The sequence below is a fragment of the Tympanuchus pallidicinctus genome, unplaced genomic scaffold (genome assembly GCF_026119805.1).
Source record: "Tympanuchus pallidicinctus isolate F22 unplaced genomic scaffold, pur_lepc_1.0 scaffold8, whole genome shotgun sequence".
NCBI classification, from domain to species: Eukaryota; Metazoa; Chordata; class Aves; order Galliformes; family Phasianidae; genus Tympanuchus; species Tympanuchus pallidicinctus.
This window is the reverse complement of record NW_026294802.1, coordinates 54,413,361-54,440,103: the sequence shown is the minus strand read 5'-3', so window position 1 is coordinate 54,440,103 and position 26,743 is coordinate 54,413,361. Positions and strand designations below refer to the sequence as shown.

At 50.2% G+C, this 26,743-nt stretch overlaps 2 protein-coding genes across 2 annotated transcripts; one reads left to right on the top strand and one right to left on the bottom strand.

Annotated features, from left to right (window-relative positions):
* The first annotated feature begins 107 nt into the window (after nucleotides 1–107).
* Nucleotides 108–13,935, top strand: LHX6 (LIM homeobox 6). The gene is made up of 10 exons (XM_052668693.1): nucleotides 108–205; nucleotides 700–840; nucleotides 937–1,122; nucleotides 1,198–1,319; nucleotides 5,274–5,494; nucleotides 7,580–7,680; nucleotides 7,757–7,852; nucleotides 8,625–8,799; nucleotides 9,148–9,251; nucleotides 10,374–13,935. The coding sequence occupies exons 1-10, from the start codon at nucleotides 131–133 to the stop codon at nucleotides 10,392–10,394; spliced, it is 1,242 nt and encodes a 413-aa protein (XP_052524653.1). The 5' UTR covers nucleotides 108–130; the 3' UTR covers nucleotides 10,395–13,935.
* Nucleotides 13,174–26,717, bottom strand: MORN5 (MORN repeat containing 5). The gene is made up of 6 exons (XM_052668694.1): nucleotides 26,618–26,717; nucleotides 26,402–26,549; nucleotides 26,214–26,325; nucleotides 25,638–25,769; nucleotides 14,505–14,620; nucleotides 13,174–13,497 (listed from the first exon to the last, which is right to left on the bottom strand). The coding sequence occupies exons 1-5, from the start codon at nucleotides 26,689–26,691 to the stop codon at nucleotides 14,541–14,543; spliced, it is 546 nt and encodes a 181-aa protein (XP_052524654.1). The 5' UTR covers nucleotides 26,692–26,717; the 3' UTR covers nucleotides 13,174–13,497; nucleotides 14,505–14,540.
* Nucleotides 26,718–26,743: the final 26 nt, after the last annotated feature.

The following is a 26,743-nucleotide window of genomic DNA, read 5'->3' as shown; positions in this document are numbered from 1 at the left end:
CCGCGGCCGCCCCCGGCGGGGGAGCGGGGCCGGCGCGGCTCCCCGCCCTTCCTGCCGCGGCCCCGGGACGCGCCGCCCGCGGGCACGGAGCGCGGCGGCGGCGGCGGGCGGAGCGGGGCGCGCCCGCCCCATGCTCCGGAGCCATGAGGGCGGGCAGCCCCGGGGCCCCGGCCGCCGCGCCCCGGCCGGCACCGAGGCGGACAAGGTGAGCGCCGTCGGGGCCGGGCGCGGGGCCGCGGGGCGGTGCGGTGCGGGGCGGTGCGGGCCGGGCCGGGCCCGGGGGTCGCTCGCCGCCTCCCGCGCCGAAGGGGAGGATTTCGCATCCCGGCGCTTTCTGGGGCGTTTCGCGCTCGGCGGAGGGAGAGGGGGAAGAATTTCGATTTTTAATTACTACCATTAAAAAAATCAAATTTGCAATTCTTTGGGTGGCCTGATGGATTCCCTGATTGACAGCCGGAATTGACACTCTGGGTACCTCTTATCTCGGGCATTTACGGCAATTTCTAATTGCAGGTAGTTTGTGGGTTTTTTTCAGCGCTTTGGCTCGCATGGGAACCGAGCGATTACTTCAAGAGGCCCGGGTTAAGTGCAGGCAGGGAGAGAATTCAATCCACATTCAAATTGCTTCATTAAAGAGACGCAGCTTTTGTTGCAAAGGATTTAAATGGCCACTAGAAAGTTCTTATTTATTGTTTTGAGGCGGTTTATATAGGGTGCCCCGCGCTCGCCCGGCGCATGGAACCGCAGCCGCCCTCTCCCGCTCTCTCCCGCAAGGTGATGCCGCCGGAGCCGCTGCCCAAAGCGACCGCCCGCTGCCTCGACCCGCACGGCCGCGCCATGGTAAGCGGTGCGGGATGCGGGGTCGGGACGCGGCGGGGATCGCGTCGGGAGCGTTGGGGCCGCGGCTGACGGATACCCGCGGGGCTGTGCCCGCAGTCGCAGCCCGACGGGGAGCCGCTGCCCGCAGCGCTGGAGAAGGAGGACGCCCGCTCGGCGCCCAGCACCCCCTCCACGCCATCCGTCTGCTCCCCGCCGTCCTCGTCCTCCTCCTCCACGCCGTCGGCCGGCAAGAACGTGTGCTCCAGCTGCGGGCTGGAGATCCTCGACCGGTACCTGCTGAAGGTGAGCGCGGGGCGGCGGGGCGGCGGGGCGTCTGCGGGTGGCCCCGGGTCTCAGCTTCTGTCCGCTCCGCCGCAGGTGAACAACCTCATCTGGCACGTCCGCTGCCTCGAGTGCTCCGTGTGCCGGACCTCGCTGCGGCAGCAGCACAGCTGCTACATCAAGAACAAGGAGATCTTCTGCAAGATGGACTACTTCAGGTAGGAGCCGGGCCGGGGGGGGTGCGCGGCGTCCTTGGCCGGTCCCTGCGGGAAACGGCTGCGAAGCTGCCGGGCCGCAAAGCTGCTGCTCGGGGCGGCGCGGGGCTGCGGGAGGAACGGAGCCGGGGGCGGCCGCGGCCCCGCCCGGGGATCCTTCCCCGCCTCCCGCTGCGGTGCGGGACCGCGGTGCGGGGGAACCGGCGCGGGGCATTGTCCTGGACGGTACGGCCCTGCTTTTAGAAGTGTTCCCGGCCGTCTGCGGGGCCGAATGGTTTCTAAAACCGTTTTTATGCCGGCTAGCACCAAAAAAAAGCCGAAGTGTCGTTGGTGTCGGAAAGGTACAGAACCGAAACAATTCCCGGCCTCGCGGAGCCCTCGGGCGGGTGTGCGGCGGGGCCGGGGGCCGCCGGGCAGGGACGCACCGCGGGGTTCGGAGCCGCGGCCCCGCGGTCGGCGTTCCGCAGTCGGGCCGCAGCCCGGTGATCGCCTCTGGGTGATAACCTCCCACGGCGCGTTCTTCCAGAAACTGCGGCGCGAGGGGTGGAGGAATCCCCAACTCTTCGCTGGGGCTCCATGTCGCCCCACAGCCCTCAGCGCCGGCGCTTCCCGTCCCGGCGCGGTGCGGGAGTGCCGGGAGGGAGAGAGAGCCGCGGGCAGGAGATGCTCAGCCCTGCGGGGCTGCGCTGCGGGACGGAGCGGGTGGCGGCTGTGCTGCGAGGGAGCGCGCTGCTGAATTCCGCAACGTTTTGTTTTTTTTTTTAACTATTATTTGTTTTTGCTATTATTGTTGTTACTATTGTTTTTATTATTTACGGTGAGGCTGTCCCGTGCTCGTCCGTCCCGGTGCCGCCGTCATGTGCGCACCGCCGGCTCCGGGGTCCGCTGGAATCCCCCCCGCATCCACGGACGTTTGGGGAACTGTGAGGTGCCGCTTCGCTGCTTCGGAGCGCTTTCAGCGTTTCCATTAATTAATAATCGTTTTGATTTCATTAATATTTTGAAAGGATGGACGTTTTCAAAGACGGCTTTAAAGCAGCGAACCGAATCTCGAAATTGGCTATGGGCAAATGCGGGGAACGAGATCTGCCCCCAAACAACCGTCTGTGCCGGGAACGGCGGTGCGCAGCGCGGGGCCGGAGCGGAGCGCGGAGGTGGGCACGGCGGGCCGGTGCCTCTGGGGGGGAGCTCCGCACCCGCGCCCCGCCTTTGGCTGTAGCACAAAATGATTTCGTTTTTGTGTGTGTGTTTGTGCGGGAAACGATGCGGCGCGGGGCCCGGCGGAGCGGAGCCGATCCGATCCGTGCTGCCGCCGCCGTCGGTTCCCGCTGCTGGCGGGTCGGGCCGGGCTCCAGGAGCGCCGCGATCAGGAGCCGCAATGAGGGAGTCGCGGGTCGGGGCCGCCGGCGGTCGGGCTGCAGCCTCGGACGAACCCCATCCGGGTTCCTCTCCGAGACGGCGCCGATCTTCTCAGGACTGCCCTGCAGATCCCCAGACAGCAGGGACGCAGCGCTTGGCAAAGCGCAAATTTGACTGTTTAGACTTGTTATGATTATTATTATTTTATTTTTATTTTGTTCTTCTTTCTTTCTTCTTTCTGTCTTTCTATCTTTCTTTGTATTGCTGCGTATGAAATGTGTTTTTTAACAGCGGAGCAGACAGCCCCGCTGCCAGTTCCCGGGGTGGATGCAGCCATGCGGGGATCGCTGCCCGGTGCCAATGCCGAGGGACAGCGCGGGGCCACCCGCAGGCGCTGCCCCGTGCCCCCTCCTGCTCCCAGCCCTTCCCTGCACGTGTGAAGCTGTGTAAGTGCTGGCTCTGCGGCAGCTCCACGGCTTCGTGCATTTTTGAGCAAGCGTTGCTGTTTCCTGTGTCTTGTCAAATAATTGCATTTGGCATCCAGGGCTCCAGCGCTTTGAGGAGAACCAAATTAAAACTGGAGCTCGTGGAGCTCCGTTGGAGGAACACAGTGTTCCCAGGCGATGCGAGGGCTGCTTGTGGCCAAACTCCCACGGCTGCAGAGAGCCGGGTCCTGGTGTGCTCCTGGTGTGACCCTGGGATGCCGCACCGTGCTGGGCTGCCCGGGGCACAGACAGCGTGTGTGGACAGCAGCCCTGGTGTGCATCCCTGTGGGTTGGAACAGCAAGGGCCCGCAGGTGGGCTGGTGGCACTGTGACCTCTGCCACCTTTCTCCTCTGTGCTGCAGGGTGGTGCTCCAGCCTGGGCACAGCTGTGGCTCGGTGTGGAGATGGGCTTGCTTTGGTCTTCTGCATCGCTGTGTGATCTCTGGGAGCTGCTGCTGCTGGGGCTGCATTAGGGTCTTTTGATGGAGCTCACCAGGAAGGGATGGGGATTTTGGGGCTGTGGATGGCCCTGGGTGGCCCTCACCTTGACCTCGTGGGCAGGAGTGGGTGCCAGGGCTGGGAGTTGTGGCACCGGGTGCCTTCCTGTGCCCCAAGCACTGCAACCCTCCCTGAGGTGGTGGAATGGGGTGATTCCTCCTTGGAAATGCCTGATGCTGCTTTCTGTCTCCTGTCACGGAGAGCTGGCAGTGCCTGCTCATCCAGCCCCAAACCCTGCAAGGGGCCAGGGCTGGTGGCGATGCCTGGGCTGTGAATTCAAGCTTTGCCAGCAGGGATACCAGTTGGGCTGCATCCTGCTGCAGCGTGGCTCCGTCCTCGGCCCCGTCCTTGTCCCCTCACTGCCAGGCGGGCAGCGGGAGCCCCACAGACCACCTCTGTGCCCTGCAGCTGCTGATTGCACGGGGCTCACGGGGCTCTCACTGCCCGGCATCAGGAGCAGCTCGGTGCATTGCAGGGTCTCATTTCTGAGCCATCCTCTCCAGTAGCAGCGCGGGCCGTGCCTGTCCCAGCACACTGCATTGCCCGCTCGGAGCAGGGAGTGATGGAAGTGGGGACAGGCGACTACCACGTGTCGTTAGTTCCTCTGAGCCTGCCCCCTTGACTGAGAGCGTTCTGCAAATACGACTGTTTATATAGCACATTGTTCAAAGTAATTCGACTTACAGGAACGATTTCTACTTCTAAATAAAAAATTAATACAGTTCTTTTGTTTGTGCGTTTATATAAGTGAGCTGGCACAAAGTCAGTTTACAATGTTCCCATCTGAAGTAAATTAGCGAAGTCTCTTAGCTAAGTCTCTGTATAATTTCAGCTCAGAAATGTCCTCTTTAAGCAGCTTTTTTTTGTTGGTCCAGGTTTTGGGATTGATTTTTTTTTTTTTTTTTTTGGTCAGCGATGGTCAGGCTGAAAAATTTAAACCTTTCTCTTCCTCAGTGGCTGAGATCAGGGCTGTGTCAGGGCCAGCATCAGCTCTGCGGTGCTGGAGGAGATGCTCGCCTCCCCCCACTGCTCGCTGCTTGGTGTGTTTATTTATTTTAACAGTAATAAAACTCGAACTGAGCACCCACCCGTGTTAGCAGAAGCTGAGGCTGGCTGTGCCCGGGCGGCAGCGCGGTGCTGAGATGCTGAGGCAGAGCCGCTGGTGTGCGGGGATGGGGCGGCATCGGTACCTCCTCATTCCGCCGCAATAGTTCCCAGCATAAATAAACCCGAGCACAATCATCATCTTCTCACTGCGAGGAGACCTCCTTGTAGGAGGAAAGAGCAGATGCATACGTTTGTATGTGTTAGGAGAAAACACGTTTTGATTTATTGCAGTAGGGGAAAAATGGCTCTAACAGAATTTCCATCTGAGTGTCACACTGCCTGTTATCAAAATAAAAAGCCCGTGAACTTGGAGGCTGATTCACTGCACTGCGTGACCTCAGCGCTTGCTCACACAGCTCGGCCCTCGCTGCACCCTGTGCTGGAGATCCCTGCCTGCGAGCAGCTCCGGGGCATTCTCACTGCCACCCTTTCTCCGTGTGGGCTCAGGGGGCTCGGGGGGGTTCAGGCTCTGCTGCCCACCCTCACGCTGTGTCTTCTCCTCCTGCAGCCGTTTTGGTACCAAGTGCGCCCGCTGCGGCCGGCAGATCTACGCCAGTGATTGGGTGCGGCGGGCGCGCGGCAATGCCTACCACCTGGCCTGCTTCGCCTGCTTCTCCTGCAAGAGGCAGCTCTCCACGGGCGAGGAGTTCGGCTTGGTGGAGGAGAAGGTGCTGTGCCGGATCCACTATGACACCATGATAGAGAACCTCAAGCGAGCAGCAGAAAATGGTACGTGGCCACAACACCGCCCTTGGCCCAGGTACTGCGCGGGGATATCGCCGCCCATGGCGAGGGGCCAGGGCTGTTTCCATGTGTGGAGAGCGGGATGGTGCCTGCAGAGCAGCTGCTCCTGCGCTGGCCATGCAAGGGTCCCGCAGCAGAGCCGTGTGCTGAGGGCAGTGCTGAGCACGGACCCGGCCCTGCTTCCACCGCACCGCTGTGCCTCACTGCCACATGTGGTGGGTCAGAAAGCCGTGGGGATTTGGAGGCTGCGAGTAATAAATCTAGAAGGTGGGAAACCTGGCGGGTGTACAAACCCTTCCCATCATTTTCCACTGGCCCTGCCCGCCCAGGGATGCGCTGCAAGTGGCTTTCACATTCCAAACTGCATCCCACTGCTGCCGGTGCCATGAGGTCATGCAGTGTCATGGCTGCAGGGCAGCGGCTGAGTGGTGCTCAGAACAAAGTGGCTCTGGAGGGTTTGTGAGGCCATGCCATATCATGTTATCACTGGGCTGGGCCAGAGTGGAACCTGCCCCACATTCTCAGGCTGTGGCTGGCTGTGTGGCAACAGGAGCAGGGCTGCAGAGGGCCTGCCTGCCTCTCTGGTGCTTGGCTGGATTGCAGGAACACTGCCCACAGAGATACTGTGCAGCTGCAGAAATGCTGAGGGAAGTGCCCAGGGACCCTCTGCACTGAGAGTGCAGCTCCTGCCTGTGTGCCACTCAGTAGAGCTTCACGGGTGTGGGGAGGCCAATGCCACGTCCCAGCCTGTGCAGCATGTGGAAGTGATTAACAACCTGACATGAAAATAATCAGTGTTTCTGTTTACAGCATTTGGGTAAGAGGATGGAAACAGTGTGCCCTGTTGGGCTGGGAGGCTCCAATGGCTGGCTGGTTTGAAGGGCATAGGCCATGGAAGGAGGGGCCGTGGGTCTGGGAGGAGTGTGGGGCTGCGGGGCTGCAGCTGTGGTCATGGCTGGGCCTGTCTGTGAGATCCTTCAGTGCCCTGGCCCTGCCCAAGGGCTGAGATTTGTGTTGCAGAAGGGGCTGTGGTAGTGTCAGGACAGGGGCTGAGTGTCCCCAGGCAGGTGCCCACCTCCCCATGCCCTTTGGCTGGAGGAGGGGATGGGAAGGCTCTGGGGAGCTGCACTGCTGCAGAGTTAAAGGGCCACGCGTTTTTCCCCCTCCAGTAATTACCCAGCAATTTCTTCTGCACATGAGGTTTTACACACAAGAAAAATAAACAGATGTTGCTGAAGTCAGAGTCCCATTCATCATCCTAAAAGAACAAGTCAAACTATATGAGAAAGTCCTTCAACTCCAGCCAAGACAATCACAACCCTGTCCAGCTTGCAGAGCAAACACCGTGGTGTGCAGGCGCATCCTGGGAGCGGGGCGAGCGCCAGCCCCATGCATGCACCCTCCCTCATCCATCACTCCTCTGGGCAGTGCATGGGTTTCACAGCAGACCCCAGTATGGGGTGGGGGCCCTGGTCCTGGCCCTGGCCTTGGCCTCTCCCCCAGTGGCTCCATGGCTGCATGAGCACAGTCAGGCTTGCCTCAGCACATCTCTCTGCAGAAAGGCTGCTGCCCTGGGCCATGGTACCATGCAGAGTGGTGCTGCAGGGAAGGGGCTGCTTCTGCTGTTGCTGCCTCAGGGCCCAGGAGGAGGTCAGGGAGGTTTGGGGCCAGGGAAAAGAGCAAGGAGCCTGTTGAAATGACACAGGTGATGGAGGCAATGGGGATGTGACCTGGTGTGGGTCCTGGTGTGCCCAGCAGCAGGCAGGGCTCCTCTGGGCTGCTTGCTGGGGCATGCAGCCAAGTGGTGACCACGAGACTGGGCTGGCTCAATTGACCTCAGAATCCATCTTCCCACTTCCCTTTCCCCATCCATAATTCTCTACATCTTCCACAACATTGCTGCTACTCAACTTTAAACCCATCAGGGTCAGCATTGCCCTTGGCGATGGAGAACTCAGTGGCCCCATGCAGCTCCAGACCAGCACTGCTACGCACACTGAGGGACGCTTGAGGCACACGGCTGTTGTTCAGCTCCTTGCACTGAACTCAAACTGGGCTTCTCTTTCGCAGGCAATGGGATCACACTGGAGGGGGCCGTGCCCTCAGAGCAGGACAGCCAGCCAAAGCCAGCCAAAAGGGCCCGCACCTCCTTCACCGCTGAGCAGCTGCAGGTAGTGGGGCTGGGCTGGGGGTGGGAAGGGCTGCGGTATCAGCTGCAAGCTGACTCCTCTCCTTGCCACCTGCCAGGTCATGCAGGCACAGTTTGCTCAGGACAACAACCCCGATGCACAAACTCTTCAGAAGCTCGCAGACATGACGGGGCTGAGTCGGAGAGTCATTCAGGTGAGGGATGGCCGTGGGCGAGCATGCAGGATGTAGTGCATGGGATGCAGGCATGGGATACAGGTGGATGCGGTGTGTGGGATGCAGGGTATGGGATGCAGGTGTGGGATACGGGGTGTGGGATGAAGGCAAAGTGTGGGCATCATCCAGCGCTCTTCTACCAAAGACATGTTTAACTTTCTAACGTGTAAAAACCTGGCTCGGGCCTCCATTCTTGAGACTCTTCATTCAGCACGGGATCAAGTAGCCCACGTGCAGGGCGATTCTTTATGGGCTGTTTTTTGAAGGTGCTTTGAGCAGGAAGCGATTTGTCAAACGCTTGTGGCTGTTTCCTTGCTGTGGCCGTTGCGTGGCCTCAGGGCACTGCTCCGTGCTGTGACTTGTGGAAGGATTTTGCTCCCAATTTTCCTAAAGAAATTAAAGCTTAAGAAAGAAAACACCACACTGGCATGGAAAAACTTCCACTCATGTTTTAGTTCTAGGGCGTAACCCCAAACCATTGCTTTAATTAACAGCAGTGAGACACAGTCGTGGCTGCCGGTGGGACGGAGCAGGGCTGTCTCCTGCACCACCGGCATTTCTCAGCTGCAGTGAAACGCTGTGGGACCAGCGGACGCTGTCGCGGTGTTTGTGTGGGCATTTCCACACACGGTTCCTTTTGTGACTGCAGAGGTGGCTGTTGTGGGTCTGTGTGCGAGGCGACGGCTCCCCGTGTGTGAGCGCAGCTCAGCCCGCTGCCCTCCTCCCTCAGTGTCCTCTGCTTTCATTGCAGGTTTGGTTCCAGAACTGCCGAGCCCGCCATAAAAAACACACTCCCCAGCACACGGTGCCGCCCTCGGGGCCCCCCCCGCCCCGCATCCCCTCCTCCCTCGCCGAGGACATCCACTATTCGCCCTTCAGCAGCCCGGAGAGGGCCCGCATGGTGACACTGCATGGATACATTGAGAGTGAGTGCGGGGCCGGGGGGGGCACAGCTGGGCCCCACAGAGCTCCTCTCCTTGGCGTTACCGCTGCAGGCCTTCCTGTGTTTTCCACAGCGAGCAGCCCGCTCGCAGGCTGCCTGTTTCACCGCCAGGCCATGATGGAGCGCCTGCGAGCTGTGTTATGGCAGAAGGGCGAGCGGGACGGAGCGCCTGGGCTCTGTGAGCCCACAAAGCTTCTCCTCACCCTCACCCCCCACAGAGGGACAGGGCCCTGGCGAGCCCCAGCCTGGCGATGTCCCCTCAGAGCCCCCTGGCCAGGCCGCGCTGTGGGGCTGGCTGTGGGCACGGGGCTGAGGCCTTTCTCCTCCACAGGTCAGGTACAGTGTGGACAAGTGCACTGTAGACTTCCCTACACGGCTCCTCCAGTGCACCTCAAAGCAGACATGGAAGGACCGCTATCGAATAGGGGCGAGAAGGTAATGCTGCCGGTTTGGGGCCAACCTCCTCCTGTAGCAGCAGCTTTTGTGTCCTATCAGTGCCACCGCTGGCTCTTGTGAGCAGCACTCTGTGATCTGGCAGCCGCCGGCTCTTGGCTGTGTTTCCTTCATTTTGGTGGCCTTAGAATGACTGTCGGTAAATGGCACCACTGCGTTCTGCACTGAATGCCCCACAATGTCGTGGTGTGCTGAGATGCCCTGGGGTCTCGTGACCTCCTGCCTGAGCTCCTCTGTGCCCGGTTCTCCCTTCCCCCAGTGCTGCTGGCTCTCTGTCTGCACAGCTTTCCATGAGTTAACAGGAAAGGTTCATTTCTTGGGAATTCCAGAATTGCTCAAAAAATAACAACTGGCTGTTACTGTATCATGAATCGGAATGTTATTTCACAACGTCTCACTAAGAAACATGCATTGATATTTTGCTGTTGAGCCCCTCAGCATCTGTCCATTCTTACATAGTGCTCATCTGGGGGCAAGGCTACTGAACTGTTGCATATGTGCTTGGGATCTCAATTTAAGTGGTTTCATTTTGAGGAAATGCTGAGCCTTTGGCATCATTTTAGCTTTCATCTTTTAGAAGTTCTCAGCATCTCTTTCTGTTTAGTGCAGCAACCAGAGATTATTGAGCTATGTTTTGACAAGCAGAGGCAGGGGCACAGCAAGGTTACTGCTTGGTCAGAGTGCTATCATTTTATCATGACTTTATCACCACAGAAACTGCGGAGTTTTCAGAATTATTATGCGGTTCTGATGCTGTCATTCAAAGAGACTCTGCAGCAGCAGCTAGCTCCTGTGACTTAAATGCTATTGCTTGCTTGCAGATGTTGCAGGACTGGGTTCTCAGGACATAGAGCTGCCTTCCAAATTCCTTTTCCAAACAATTCCTTCCATGGTGAATTCCAGAAACCTGTGTTCCCTGCAGGCTCTGTTCTAGGAGCAGGACTGGGGACAACAATGGCTCAAAAGAGCTTGTCCCTCAGTGAAGGTGGCTGCCCTGCTTCAGCTGGGTGCGTGCTGCCTGGCTGCTCCCTGAGATCCCATTTCTGCTGTGAGGGCCGCTTGTCTCTGGAAGCAGCTAACGCTTGGTTCCTGTTTCTCCCCCAGGTCATCCTCTTTCAGTACTGACTCCGCAAGCTCTTCCTCGCCTGCCCATGGCGCTCCCAGCACCACTGCCCCTCAGTCGCTGAAACGCAGTGTCCAGCCCAAGGCAACTGTTCTCAGTCATGCAGGAGAAACTCAGATTCGGCATTCTCGGTTATTCCCATTGACCAGCATCTAACTCCACTCTTATTTCTCCAGCAACACTCTGTGTATGTGTGTGTCAAGTGCAGAGTTGCATTTTTCACTTGTTTCTTGTGGACTTGTAGAATGACAGTGAGTCTCTCCAAGACAATGCCAGACACAGCCCAAATGAGTGACTGCTGTGCTTACAAACCTTGCTCCCAAGCCGTGGGCACGTGAACACATCAGTACACGCTGAGTCACGGGGGGTTGGATGATCACCCACGAATATAAAGAAAGGAGGAATTTACACAGTTTGGCCTGATTCTCTTTTTGCACCAGTGAAGCACTGTTGGTTCCCGGACATCCCTCCTCATTTACACTCGCATGTGTGAGACTTGAAATGGGCTCTGGCTCAGCAACTCAGAGTACACGGAGGACTCCTGAGCCAAAGTCACAGGTAGCTGTGACTCCACTAAGTGGAAAACACGATGCCAGCTGGAAATAGGCAGTTTTTCTTCCTTCTCAAAGTGCTTTAGAATCACATGCCCTTTGATCACTCTGTAAGGTAAGTAAATCTTAGTGTTCCCCCCATTTCATAGGAGGGGATATGGAGATGTCCTGAACTGAAAGGAGTGGTAGGGTTGGTCGGTGGCAGAGCCAGGCTTGGCACTCTGAAGGTTTTAATTGCTGACTTATTCTCAGAGCACCGACTGTCTCTCCTCTCACAGCCATTTGCCAAATCTTTTTATTGTTATTATTCTCGTTTCTTATTAACAAGCTACTTTATTTCCTTTAAGTCATGTTGGATGATGAATGGGTGATTTGGGAATGTATCTACACCAAACTCTTAGGTGCTCCATACACTGGGACTGAGAAATCCTTAAGGGAAGCTCACCAGTAGATGTGTAGAAGTGACTTGCTCTGGCGTGGACCCCAGGAGAGGGGCCCAGCTCTGGGCTCAGTTAGTGAGAAGAGCAGGGAGGGACCGGGGAGCAGCCAGGGAAGTTCTGCCAGCAGTGAGGCCGGCAGGCAGCAGACTGAGAGCAGCGAGGCAATGCGTGTTCCTCCATCTGGCAGCACCTGCTCACCCCTATCCCTTACCAGAGCAAGGCAGCTGCTCCTGCCAGGTCCCTGGATGAGGCACAGTCCTGACCGGTTGTGCACGGAGGAGCAGGCGTGTGGGGCTCACCCTTGGGGCAGTCTCATGGCAACAACAAAGGAAGTACTCGGCCGTCTGGCTGCAGATCAGGAAAAAAGCTCTGAAATGATACTTCATTGATGGTAATAACAAAAAGTAAACAGCTAGCATTTGCCAGCCCTTCTCAGCTTGCACTGAGCCAAGAGCCAAGGTTGCTAACAAAGCCCCTCTCCATGGGAGCACATGGGTCTGTCTTGCTGCTTACTTTCAGGAGGCAGCATTTCCGAGAATGTGAAAGCCTGCAATGAGCCACAGTCAGTGCGTAACGTGACTGAGCTGTGCCTGAGGAGCAGAAGACAGGAATCTATCAGTTATGTAACTTGTTTTTAATTCAAGCCGTAGATACTCGTGTTTTTCTCTCTGGAGATCAATTTCCAGCATCAGCCCTGCATGGTGAGCTGGTGGCACTGGCTCACACTGCGTCTGCTGGGTGGGCACCGAGTTCTCTTGGTTGGAGAAATAGCTGAACACCAGCACGTGTTGATATCCTGAAAGAAATACATACACACACCTCTGTGTGTATGTGTGTGTGTGTATGTAAAAGAGAGACTGCTGTAATATTTGGACAGCTAGGCCAGTGTTCTAATTGCAGCCAACAGCTAGCAGCTCCATTCTCAGTCTGAAATAACATTTGGAAGGAGAGAGGAAATTAGGTCCGCAAAGTGCTACTGTCACCATCTGACGTGTGAATATCTACTCCCAGTGTGTGCCCAAGCACACCCTGTGCGTGGCCTGGCAGGAGGCACTGCTCCCCAGCATCTCCTTGGGCAGGAGCAGCCCCAAGGTGCTGCGTTTGTGTCCCTTCTCCCTGCTTGTAGCGGTGAGCACAGGCCCAGCACACCTCCATGGGCTGTGAGCAGAGCTCTTTGCTTCCTGCATGTTGCTGTGTGTGCACAGAGCTGCTGGTTCGGGGGTCACCAGGGCCCCACTCCTCCTCAATTTGAGCTTGTGCGTTCGAGTGATTGTTAGGCTGTGGAATTGGAGCTGTTAGCAGACGGGTAGCTAACAGGTCCAAGCTGAGGCTGAAGGAGAGACCTCAGGCTGTGAGGTGACCTGACGGCCCGCAGCGCTTGAGATTCCCACAATGGTTTTTTGAGGGAGAAAGCGGTCTCTTGTATTTATCTTCTGTCTCAGCAGTGCCACGAAAGAGAGGCTGTTAAACACATATCTGCAAACTATCAGCTGAGTTGCTGATGACAAACCACTTGAGAATCACACTGTACGTCCGAGTTGTGAGATGGACGCCGCTGTTGGGAGTGGCTGTAATGCATGGGCTGGGGAGGGCAGGCGCAGCGGGGAGCATCGCTGTGCAGCACGGGCTGAGGGCAGCTTCCCACAGGTAGCCACGAGCAGCTTTGCTAATTCAGAAATCAGGCTCTGTTTATATCAAGCCCAAACTGTTTGCAAAAAACTGGAAGCAATTCAGCTTGTGCAGTTTTAGAGCTAATTATGTGTATGGAAAATACTCAACTGTACCAAGAATGTAAGAAATCCTCTAATTTATTCAATACATTGTTTCACGATCTATTTCATGCTGACTGTTGCCACTGAACCAAACCTTATCTCAGGTCATTTGCATTCATCTCCTGTCTGTAGATTAAAAGCAAAAAATAAAGTAAAATCATTCCCATTTTCTTAGTTTATTCAGTAATTGCCAAATGGGTTCTGGTGCAGCAACGTAGACTCCACGTAATAAACTTCTGCAGTTGCTATTTCCAAAAACTTTTGCAGACAAAAATCCAGTGAAGACAGGCAGCAAGAGGCTTTTCACTTGAGTTGAATAAGGTATCTGAATACGGTGAGGGTCTGAAATAGGAATGGTTTACGGGATGATTACCAATTCTTTTTTATTTTGGCTCATGCTGGTTAACCCCCACGCCCAGCTAAAGGTGCTTACACAACTCACTGGTTGGACGGGGAGCAGGATTCAATCCTGCCCTGCTATCAGTGATACATCTGTAGGATGCCAACTATAGAAACATTGGTTTTGTTTTGTCAGCCAATCATTTTGTTGTAGCATGTTGCAATTATGCATGTCTTGGCTACAATGGTTAAAAAATTCTCTGAACGAGTGGACAGTCAAGACTAATTTATTTTAAAAATTAAAACTAAATTGTAAGCACTTTTTTGTAAAACCAATGTCTGTTTTGTTACATACTTTTAATGTTGTGCTTTGTAAATGTCTTATTTGTGTAATAAATAAAGTTAATGCAAGTAGAAGTGCTGGCACTTACATCCAGAAAATGATGTAATTCCATTTTATTTTATTTTTTAAATACTTTCTGCCTTACTAATCAAGCAGCAACCCACCCAGTTCTCCTCTTTTATTATTTTGTTAAATTCCGGCTTCAGGAGAGTTCAACAAATGTTCGTAGTAAATGGATATAATTTCCTAGTTAGCAAACCAGTCATTAAAGAATACCTCTGGTGTACATTATTACAATGATCAATCAATATCAAAGTACTGAGCAAAAAGAGAGGAAAGGAATTCACCAGGACAGCTAACTAAAATCTGGGAAAATAATGTTGATTAAGATGGATTTGAATGACTTCAACACTGAATCTGAGGCACTCTTTTTAACAAATTGTTTTCAGGCTTAATGACGTGTGTATGTACTGCACACACCTCTCAGGAATATTGCTGTGAGAGCAGTCTGCTCTCTTTCATGGCTTTCTTTCTCAGCATGACTGATTAAGTGATTATTTCCATTTTTGTTTATGCTGACGGAGATGACAAAAAGATTACATTCCTGTAGAGGGTCAGGGTGATGTAAGACGCAGTGACAAATCAGACGTGTTGTCAATCACATCACCTGCTTTGGAATGTTACTGTCTAGCAAAACCAGCTTTCATGGGCCAGGTTTCTGCCCCAGTGCTCCGTCCTCAGCTTTGCGGCAGCTCCGGGTGATCCACTCGTGCTCCTCATCATCTGAAAGGAACAGAAAGAGATCACCACACGTCACCGTTGCACATTTGAATTATTGGGGTCCTGCTCAAACAATTTTTCCCTTGAGAACAAACCCCACTCCGAGCCACTGGCATCTCTCAGAACCTATTTTTGTTTCTAAAAAAGGTCGTGTGCTGTTGTGTTGGAATTTGTCAGTGCGGAAGATTTGGGCTCTGCGGGAACGATTCTCATTACTCAGCTGTTTGATAAGGTTAACTTGGGGGGAGGTGAGATTTACACATACGTATGAGTATAAACATATATTGATTTTTTACGGCCACATGCAGGATTTATGTAGAAAGGATCAGAAATGAAGACACGCATTTTTTTGAATACCAGGTCTGTGTTGCTTGTCAGTTTATGGAAAGCGAAGGCACAGAAAAATCAACAGTCAAAGCCTGAGTTCTTCTCCACTTGTTCTGATGGGGCTGCTTTTGAAATGTAAGTTGTGATTGGTGTCACTAAGCTGATACAGTACTGAGATATGTTAGACCATCTTGTGTTCCTTGTTAGGATTCATGTCTGCCACGTTCTCAGAGCACAATAGTGTGGAAAGACAATGTAGGAAAGAACAGCTGTCCTGCAGAGGTGGAATAGAAATGTTGTGTATGATTATGAACAAGTCACTTGGCAAACGTAAGCTGTGGTGTCTTAATTCCAGGGACTTCAACAGTCCTGTCTTCGAAAACTGTTCTACAGCATTTCCTTGTGTTTGTTTAGGGGAAAACAGATCTGTGCAGTAGATCAGGAAGCCTTGGAAAAAGGAAAATAGAATAACTGTATTTATTTTTAGAGCTGCTGCTTGCATTTACCGCTGTCTTAACAAATTCTCATGGTGATGTGTGTGATGTGTGCTTTTCACCTCAGTGTTAAGGATTTATAGCAGCCTTTATTACCTAAAAAATACAGAGCTGGTTCCTAGCAGAGGCTGTGGTGCTGGGGCTGAGAACATCTCTTGGTGTAGCACAGGATCCCACCTCCTCCACATTTAAGAGCCCTGCTGGGTGAGGGCAGAACAGATCAAGGATGAAGCCTCTTCCTTGGAAGGAGTCAAATTCTCATGGAAATCTTTGACTTGTACCTTTGGGTTAAAGTGACGTAGTAGCATTTGAAATGTAAAAGGAGTGAGCTGTGCTAATCTAAGAAGTGAACAGAAGAGTGTGTGACAAATTAGGTTTGTGTACAAGAGTCTTCAATCATGTAGTTAAATCTTACTGATTGTTCTAGTGGGTTTTGAATGGTCAGCTTTGCTCCTTTCCTTTTTGTTCCCCTTTTCCCTTTTCCCCTTTCCTTTCCATGCTGCCCCCCTTCCTTTTCTCCTTTCTGTTCATGTGAGCTGAGTGCAGGTTTCACTTCTCACAAGATGCTGCTCCCAGGGAGCTCTGCTGGCATCCTGATCAAAGCAGGCTGAACTAAAGCATGTGCCAAAGCATTCGTCCCTTGTCTGAAGGGCAGCACTTCCCTGACGACCCTGCTCAGAAAGGCCTGTGGATCTTGGGATGTTTCCCAAGCGGTTTCCCTGCATTCTGCTCCCTGCACAGCAGCTGCTCTCTGACGAAGGACTGCTGATGCTGACTGACCCTATTAATGGCATATTTCTTGTTCAGACGTAAATCAGGAGAAAATAAATCCTGGAAAAATATGCTAAAAGGAAAATTAACAAGATGAGCGCTGAACATCACTCGCAGACCACACAATCCTGACATGGGCTGAGCTTCCATAGATGGCTGCAGCAGGAATGCAAATGTGGTCCTTCAGCTTTCTTAAAAACAACATCAAAGCCGTAATCAACTGCTGGCTTTTGTTCTATGCACTAGGTGTTCTGGCTCTGTAATGAGGCGATCACGTGAGCCCAGGCTATGACAGACATTGTCCAGTGCGGGTAGCTGTGGTTTTAGCTGAGATCTCCCCGACTAAAAAAAATACTTTGTCTGAGCTTGTGGTAATGGCATAGAAATGAAACTTTGTCTATTTCTGTCATGGGGAAGGAATAAACAAACCTTAAACATGCTACACATCACTGCTATCTCGCTCATATTTGGGTAATGATGTAAGTGGTTCACTTGAGTACTAGAAATAATCAGCCCACCTTCCTAGTGAGAAATCTGTTGTGGTCACGTAACAGCATCGAGGCTACAGGCGCTGAGAAAGGCAGATGCTACACCTGGCTTTGTGTTTCCAGCACAGCATTGGTTTGCCTAGCTTCCTTCAGCACTGTTTTTGTTGCACAGGCAGACTGTGCTGTGCCTTCAGCCTCCCCAGCCTCGCAGTGTTTATGCTGTGATCAGATCCCATGCAATATTAAAATAATCAGCTGCAAAAACTGAATGGGCTATATGGATGTCAACTTTATGTATGAAAATGAATAATAGGTGTAAGGACTAAATATTAAAAAAATATATTCTAAAGCAAATCCTAGCACTGCCATCCAACCCGAGAGTGCTGTACAACTCGGGGTAGGTAAGGGAAAGGAAAGCACCGATCCAGCACAGCTAGAACCACAAAAGCAGACATCAGAATGGCTCTGGGGCCAGCTATGGGAGAAGTGGCAGAGAAATATTAGAATGTAAAGAGTTAAGCTATGGTAAAACATACTTTTGCTACACTAAAGAAGACTGGTTGATAATTACTGTAGTTTTAGGGCTATTTGAATCAGTGCAGCTGCAACCTCTTCAGTAGTAACCCCTGAAACAAGACAAACTGGGTTTATTGTACTGAACAAGTCTTAAAGCTCCTCCCTGATTGTTAGTAATTGGCAGCAATGGACTTAACAGCCTCTTGACTACCCTTTTTACACTCTACCTGACTGTGCAGCTAACAATTTAAATCACAGATGCCGATCCTTCTTTGTGGCAGCTGCTTGTTAACTACACGTTCCTCTTTTTCTGTCACTGGCTGCTTCCATAACCCTGCAACACCAGGGTTAGATTGGAGAATCACATTTCATCAATATTTAAAATGGAATTAAACCTTGAAGTTTGATTAATGCTAGCAGATAGTGAGTTGTAATTACTATTTTGCAAATTACAATTGTTTGAATATGTTAATATGATTGTCTAAGCACATCTTCACCTTCAGAAGTAATTTTCCCTCTAAAAAAGATTTGAAAAAAATACAAACTCTTTAATCAGTGGTAAATTATCAGCCTGTGCACAATTAGGAGGTATGGGGTTCTTCGTGTTGTGTTTTGAATTTTGTGCCAGCGTATTTATCTTCAGAAGCTTATCCTTTTTTTGTTGTTTTGTAAGATTGTCCTCAGTAGAATATACATTCAGGGAACACACTTTGCTGAAACAGGACTGATGGTCAAATTTGAAGGTAAAGAAGAAAGACTTGGCTGAAAAGGTTACAGCTATCCCTTCTATCTGTGTTCAGGTGGTAAACATCAACAAGTTATTTACTCTGAAGTTAGTGAAATATAACGACCCTTATCACAGCATTGAATTGAAATCTTGAAGCAGAGAAAGATAAAGTTGGACGTTAATGGATGAACTGCTAGAATACATGTAACTATTGACTGAATGTCACAAATTATTTCCGTATGCCTCAATCAAAAATAAGATCAGTTTTCTACAACCCACAACACAGATTTTGAATACTGTAGACCAGATCCTCAACCAGCCCAACCTGAGGTTGCTCCTTTTTAATTTAAGTAATTAATTCAAGCTGTTTTCATTAAGCAGACTCAAAGCATATGGAGCCAATCCTGGTAGCCACCTGCATGCCTAATCCCCAAAGCAGTGTCTGTTCCCCACTGGGTGTACTGGAGTGCTGACTGGGGTGTAAGGCACAGGGATCTGCTGTGATCGAGGTGCCTGTGCATCAGTTGCGATGGAGCATTTTGATATAACTAAGACCCAGCTGAGGGTTCTGGCCCTACTTTGCTCTGTAAGTAGCACCTCTTGTATTAGTCCTTCTTAACAATTGTTGCTTTGCAGGTCTCTTCCTTGTTTTGACTGAATTTAGGGAAAGGTCCATGTGACAGTAAATTCTGTCCAAAATGCTGGAAGGTATATTCCATGGTGAGCCAGTCAGTGAACGTGTCTGAAGCATCTGCCTACTTTTCCACGTTCAGTCTGAAAGCAGTGTAGTAGAGGCCAGAGTGACTTCCCCAACTGCACGCTCCGTGTGTTTCTCAGAAGCGTGATTAGAAAAAGCTGAAAAGCTGGGGCTTGCTTCAGGGTGTTTCTGAGAGATGACTTGAAATTACACTGTAATTTAGGTGTATTTAACCTTCCTAGTTAAATGTATATTGCAAAGTTTAGAATGACTTGATTCTAGCTATTGCTTTTCTGTGTTGCTTATGGAAACTTCAGCTGTGAGAGATGTCTTGAGGCTCTGTAAGCCACAGTGTGTGACTGCCAGCAAACAGCAGTGTCATCTTGTAGGCTTCAGGATTTGCTAACTTGTGCTTTCTCAGGAAACCACCTGGATGTATGTAGAACGATGCACCACACTGAAATTGGAACTTGGTGGCTTATAGAGGGAAACAGCTACGCTGTCCATCCCAAAAAGCCTTTCATAGCTTTGGTCTGACTCTGTGTTAGGTCTTCATGCTGCATTGTGCACATGGCTCTGGTGTCTTAAAGGCTCTGTCTACACTGAAGGCTTGATGTGTGCCAAAATTCAGATCCTTGGTTCCCACCTCTGCATGATGGAGAGCTGGGAACAGGCATGAGCACACATCATCCCTTTGCTCACTCTTGCTGCCATAGGAGCCAGGAGGGAGCAGCTGTGCCCCAAATTGTCCCTCCATTAGGGGCTCACATGCCTGCGGTTGTGAGACACAGCCAGGTGTCTGAGCAGCTTCCCATGAGCAGGGTTTATCAGAGCACATGTTTACAATAGGCCATCCTTGAACTAGAGCTGAGCTTCCTCTCTGTTTGTAGAGGGCCAAGCACACACACACACCGCTGTAAACAACAGTATCGGTTAATTCTTTCTCATGCCTGACTCCTCCCGTCACCCGCAGTGCAGTTTATCATGTTCTTCCACTGCACAATCACAGCCGTATGTGATAGCATCTCAGCCGTGGATTCAGCCTGGCACACCCCTTTCATTTCCACTGCCCCTGTGGTCCCTAGCACTGCTTTCCTTACTGCGCCTGACCTCACCAACATCAAGGCTGGCAAGAAAACGAAAACATGTTTTCAATTAACTTTTGCTTCCACCCACAAATTCTCACCCTTCCACTTGCATTTAATTACTGTAATTCCAAAATGGCCCAAAAATGAACTTTCCATCTCTTGTAAAACTTGTTTGCACGTGAGCGGTATGGCTGAATGTGAGTGCCTATAGGACTTGTGAATGCCCTGCCCAGCGGGTTCACAACGGATGGCTAGCGCACAAACAAAGTTGTTTTTCTTGGCATGCCACTGTTTGGAACCGAAACTTTCATGGTTTCCAAAATGATAAGTATTTTCAGACCAGCAAACCACAAGGAATGGTATATCTGCAAAAGCTACAGCTACTGAAATTGCTGTAGTAACTTGTGCCATGATGCCACTATTAGTATTACATTGCTGGTTGTAGCATGAACCAATACGGTTTATGTCTAATCTATGTATGTTTTATACTAAAGCACTTAAGCCAAATTTAATATAAAAATATATTCTTGGTTAAATGGATGAGTGGTCTCCAAGCACATCCATCACCTGAACAGACTTTGATACAGAGCAAGACATAATAAATATGCATTCTGCATCAGTATTCAAACAATCTCTGACTCCTAACGTTTAGGTCCCTAAACAACTGACTTGTTGAGCACTGAGCGTTACTTAGGTCTGCATGCCTCACATCAGGACAAAAGCTACTTGTGTAAAAATAACAATTGGTAGACAAGAGACTTGGACATCCACGTTAAAGAGCTGCAGCAAAATTTCTAACCTTCCTCTCAGCATAATATTTTTCAAGACTTTTGGTATCACAGAATTGAGAATGTGCCAGGACAGTATGTACTGGGGAATGGAGGATTTATACCAGTGTGAGCAGCAAAACTGCCCTGGGACCAGCTGCAAGGGAAAAAGGTATACAGGAGGTGGAGGAGACAAGACCAAAAGGTGAATTTGTATGGACTTGTGTGCAATTTGTATGGACTTGTGGGTAAAGAAAGCAAGCTGAGTTCTGTGGCAGAGAGACAAAATATTTTTGTAAAGGTATTTTGGAGGAATTTGAATAAAAGAGGCCAGAAAGAGGAGTCAGCAGTAGTCAGGGGAGAATGCAGAAAGGATGTGAGCTTTGGTTGTTGCAAGAAAGGCAAAAGGCTTCTCATATTCATATGCTCTATGGCTGTAAATTGGGAGTAGCATAGGCTCTCTATTTTACAAGCTCCTTTTTTCAGAAATAAGTTTGTGAGCCAAAGCAAAGGAAAAAGATGAATGGATTGCAATAATTGCCTTTTAACATAAAAATACATAAAATTTACAATTCAGTTAACTTATCAAATGTTAAAAAAAAATCAGCAAATAATGGACATCATTTGTTTTGTTCAGAGCTCAGAGGTAGAGACCAAATTCTGTAAATTAATTTCTGCAAAAGCTGTTTTTTTGTGTGCTTTTTTCTTTTTTTTTTTTCTTCAAACAGGTCTGGATCCTATTCGTTGTAGAATATACTGATTACCAACTATTTTTAAGAGCTTTACACAAACATTATTTCTTTTGTTGTGTGAAATGCAGAATCAGCCATCTGGCAAATGCCCCAGAGCTAAAATCTTTTACATGACATATAATTCAAAATGATTAAATATACAACAGAAAATAGCTATAGCATTGCACTTAAAATAGCATGAACTTTTACTGCCGATCAAAACTGATTTCTTTAGCTTAACAAGTATCCAAAGAACAATTATTTGAAGAGCTTTTAAGAGTTTCAATATGTAGGAACCAAACCTCATCTAAATTCAGTGTCTTAAGTCAAATAAAAAAGAAACAAATGTACAAAAGATTAAATGGTCCTGTGTTGTAAGTAGACATTTAAATCGATGGGAAGCTAAATTCATGTGAACAAAAATACTGTATCCCTTGTGTGTGTTGCTGGGGCTTTCCTCTCCTTAGCAATAGGGGCATCTGCCAAAACAGCTCCTACATTCTTAGGCAGTGATTGGGGACTCGCCTGGAATCAGAGCGCTCATCCCCTGCCTCCATCATCAGAGTGGTGATTTCAAAGAAGAACAGCGAAGAAACATCAATGTGTGCTCCCCAACTCCAGCCTTTTTTTAATTTTTATTTTTTTCCTTTTTTCCCTGCACTGCACTCAACTCCAAGTTACACTTGCTGTCTTTCTCCAGAAATACTCCAGGCCTGAAAAACTGCCAGGTCCTCACCCTGCGCCCAGTTCTCCAGTAGTTTATGAGAGATGCACGCAGACGTGCGCCTGCTCTTCGGGGTGCATGAGGGTAGGTACAGAAATATCGCCCTGTGCAATTACTGACGGGTTATGGTTGTTCCACGTTCTTCACACAAGTCAAAGTCTCCATTTCTCAGGCAGCACCAGGCGCAGGTCGCAGCAGATTTCAGTCAAAGAAGCCTAAATGTAGCAGATTTATCTCGTGGACTTTCATACTTGGATAAGCCTGATGTGGGGGAAAACATCTCTGCTGAATTCGAAAAAATTGCTTTTAAATCCTTTCAGGCCTCCATCCCACATTAATGGTGGGAGGTAACTCTAAGTCCATGATTACTAAGGCTTAGAATTACAAGGTGTTCCAATCTTGCCTGTGGAGTTGGGTCAGCCTCAAAAACAAGGAAAACTGGATGGTCTAAAACCAGCCTTGTTAAAACTGGAATGAAATAATGTTCTTGAGTCTTGATCTTTTCAGCTTTTAATGATTCCTCAAGCAGCAGGTCTTTTCCTGTTGCTTTCTACAAGATGTTCAGGCTTCTAGAAATCCTAGGCTGATTGCTGGCTGGCTTGGGACTGCAGCAGCACCAAAACCTTTTCTCTTAGTGGGCACTTGCCTTGGCTTTTTGGGCCTAATCCTGCTCTTAGTAACATGCATGTTAGTTTAGTGACCTGACTGAGTTATAGAATAAAGGCAGGCTTTGTGTCTTCCTATTCTTGGTCTCATACAAAGAGATGCATGTGTTTCAGGTAATACTGACTGCAGTGCAGAAAGCTGCCACCCTATGCACTGCACTCGTACTAATTTAACCTGAAAATGGAACGCAGAAGTAGAAGCACAAATTTTCTCATATTGCAAAGAGCAAAAGTGTGTTTCATACTATTTAACGCAGCATCAGGAGAGCTGCAGGAGAAACAGGGCAATTTTCATCAGAAGTATCTTTGCTTTTCATCAGAAGAGAGGTGACCCAGGCGATCTCCTATCGTGCTTCCCTCCGGAGAACAAGATTTCTATTTCTGACAGTATTTTCTCTTTGAAAATGATGGGCCTCTCCAATATTCAGGGGTCCTAAAACTTGAATCATTTCTCTTCTTTTACCAACCTGCTTTGCATTGAACATAACATCATATATTTCCTACTTCCCCCTGAAAAACTGGGAAATCCACCTCTCTTTCTGTTGACTAAACCCTCTTACAGAGGTGCCAGGAGACCAATTTCTGGGAGAGAAAAAAAAAAAAAGAACACTCTGACTGAAACAGGAGTCCTGTCCCAGTGCCTATTCAAAACAAACAGTGTATCTCCTTACAAACCAGTATTATTATTCTTATTTATGTGCCTAATTTTGTGTACTTCGCAATACTAGAGGAAAAAAAAAAGATTGAAGATCATATGAAGAACGAAGAGAAATTTGAGCATCCCCAAGGAAACAGAGGTTTGGGGATGGAGTAATAACTGCAAGACTGCAATGAGAATTTGGAAAACTTTGCTAGAGTATAACAAAACTGCTGCTGTCATTTCATTCTCTGGGCCTGATTATATCTTCATGATGGGCCTTTGCTCTGCTTTACAGTAAGAGCTCTTTAAGTAAATGAGGATCAGACCTCCGTGCTAGCGAAATGCAAAGCTTGCCAAATTTAATAGGAGTCTCTACGGTACTCTACGAACACTCATCTTGACAAAGAAGTGGTGGAAGCAAACTCTGCAATTGTAAATGGAGACTATTTTTTTTCCAGTCTTCTGGAATGAGAGCTGGGTGCTGCCAGTTTGGCAGGAAAGTCAGTGCCAAGGCAGTATGCTTCCTTGCTCTGTTTCCCAAACGGCCAAGAAACAATCAGAAATTGCTTCATAATAGGGCCAGGGTGAAAGGTGAGAACTGGAGTATTCTTTATGCCTGCTTCCAGACCTGAGGAAGATAGTGTCGTTTTGGTAAACCTGTCAAGCTGTTGTAAGAACTTCCTGAATGCTTCCTACCATCTGCTTTTGATGCTTTCAAGACTTGGCTGGAAGCCTGGAGGTTTTCCTGCTCCTTCCTGCCCAACCTATAATGGAGTAATTCTGGATCTGTTCCCTGTCATTCCAGCCTCTTCCTCAGTTTCTTCTGCTTACAGCTGGGCTTTTTTAGGTTTTTTTTTTTTTTAACTACAGTGGCCTTGTGCCCTGAATCATCTCTCCTGGGGCAGAAAGTGTTCCTCTGATGTTGAGCAAGTGCTGGGTTTTTCAATTGTGTTCATGTTCTTAAGAGGAAGGGTCTGGCCTACATGACACATTCCTTCTTCACACTCGCATCAACAAGGTTAACTTTGTGTCCCGGCTTTGCAGGGAATGGTCACACAAAGCACATCTCCAGCAATGCCGTCCGGCCGCACGCTGCGCCGCTCTGGGCAGTGAATATTGATTGATATAATTCGTAGGGTTTGAGATAATTGTCACCAAGGACAATGAGTTCAAAGAACAGATTAAAAAACAATAAATTGAATTCCAAGGCGTTCCCTCCTGTACTAATCTGTGTAGGTTCCTGTGTTTTTGGAAAGCATGTTGCTTATCTTCCTCATCAGTAGGCCCACTGCATTCCAGTATTTTGGATCAATGCCATTTGTAATAATCTAGATCAGTTTTTATTCAACGTTTATAAAACAGGCCATGTATCATAGGGTATATTTTATAGCAGATGGTATCTCCAATTCATTCAGCTTCCCCCCTTCACTTCCCTCCTCCGACATCATAGTGCACACTCACAAAAGCTCTTGAAAGTAGAGCTGAGCAGAATTTTTTTCAACAAATAGTAAAATTTCTGAAAAAGGGAGTTTCCAAGCAACAAAATTGTTCAACTGTGGCATGCTGAAAATGCAGCATTCTGTCTTCTAGAAACACCAGGTCTTGTAATTTGGATATTTGGAAAAGAAAAGAAAAAAATGAGGGGGGTGGTTCCTTTGAAAAGCATTTTTGTTTAAAAATAAAAAAATAATTTATATATATATGTATCTGTACTGAAAAGGGTGATAAACACAGAGTTTAAATAACCAGAACACAAAGCACTTGTTTCAGGTCAGATTATCTTTTTGAGTTACCCTGGTGTCAGGTGTTGGGGGTTCTTCTGTTTGCATATTATTTGTAATGCTTCCCTTTTGACTTCATGAGAAGTGATTTTCATCAAGGTTTATTGATTTGGGGACTGATCCATGAGACCCAGTCTTTGTCAGATTTGTCTCAAAACACAGCTCTGGAATGTGAGAAGACAGTTTCCTATTTAGCAACGTATGAGCCCTAAAGCCCATTTAAATAAAAGGGGCTGCTCTCACACTTGAAGACGAGCAGATGCTAAAGCCCTGTGCTGGGTCACAACACAGCCTGCCAGCTGTCCAGAGGAATGCTGCACACCTCACTGCCATTCCTTTCCCTGAGATCATAATGGAGGAGATTGAAGATTTTCCTGAGATTAAATTACTAAGTGGGAATACAATTATTTCACTGTAATTTTACAAAACGTGACCAGTACCACTCTGGGGATACATAAATAGCTGAGAAGAATAAAGATTTAAGAAATATTTTAGCTTGGCGATAACAGAACCAAAGCACTTTTGAAAGTCTCTGCTTTAACCACCTGTCCTAAAAGCTACAAGTGCATGACTGGGGTTTACAGTGCCAAAGAAGTTCTCATACCTGCATTTCTGAGAAATGTCAGCTCATAGTCAGTGACAATTCTGGTTTCAGGATTATAGAATCCATCACCACAGTCGTAACATCCTGCTGGGATTTTTCGAGGAGGATCCAGGTTGGTAAGCTGAGAAATGCCTAAATTAGAAACAACAACCAGAAAGGGTTTGCTTTATTTGGCTGTTTTCCCCCCCCACCTGCATTTGTGACTTCGCTCAAAATAACTAAGAAATATTACGTCTCCTTGGCGTTTGCCACAAAAACAACATCGTCGCTTTACAACGAGTTTTATAAAAAAGTTCTGACAATTTTGCTGACGGAGAAATGCACGGAAAGATCGGGGTGAGAAGATCTCGCCCATCTCCCCGTGCCGCGACTCCGCCACGGAGCCAGCAGGGCACGGCGGCCCCAGCCGAGCACGGCAGCGCCGGGGACGAATCCCGCGCGCCTCGGCTGCACACCGCGCTCCGTTCGGCTCTCGGCGCTGCGCCAGGCCGCACCCCCCGCCGCACGCTCGGGACGCGCACTAACGGCCTCGGCCGGCCCCGCCTCCTCGTGCCGGGCGGCCCCGCACGTCGCTACCTGCGGCTCTGAGCCCCGAGCGGATCTCGCTGTAGAACCTCCTGTCGTAGCCGTCGCAGTAATCCCACCTTTCGGCCGCGTATTCGAGGCCGTCTGCAAAAGTGAACTTCCCCTGCGAGGCACGTCCCTGGGTGCCCGGTGAGAGCCGGCGGCTCCCGGGCCGCGACCCCCGGTGCCGCCCGCCCTACCTCCACCGGCAGCCCGCGGTGCCACACCGCGCGGAAGGTGCCGCCGCCGGGGAACAGCAGCTCGCCCCGCCCGTGGAACGCGCCGTCCCGCAGCTCGCCGCGGTACTCGGTGCCGGTAGGCAGCGTGTAGGAGCCCCGTCCCTCCATCCTGCGGGAGAAGAGGGGCGGTCGGAACCGCTCTCCCCGCGCCGTCCCGACTCCCCCCGCCGGTCCCACCTGCCGCGCTCGGTGTCGCCGCAGAAGCGGCTGCCCGTCACCTCCATGGCGGCGCTGCGCGGCGCGGTCGTCATGGCAACGCCGCCGCCCGGGTGAGCAGCCGAGCTCCGCCCCCCGCAGCGCCGC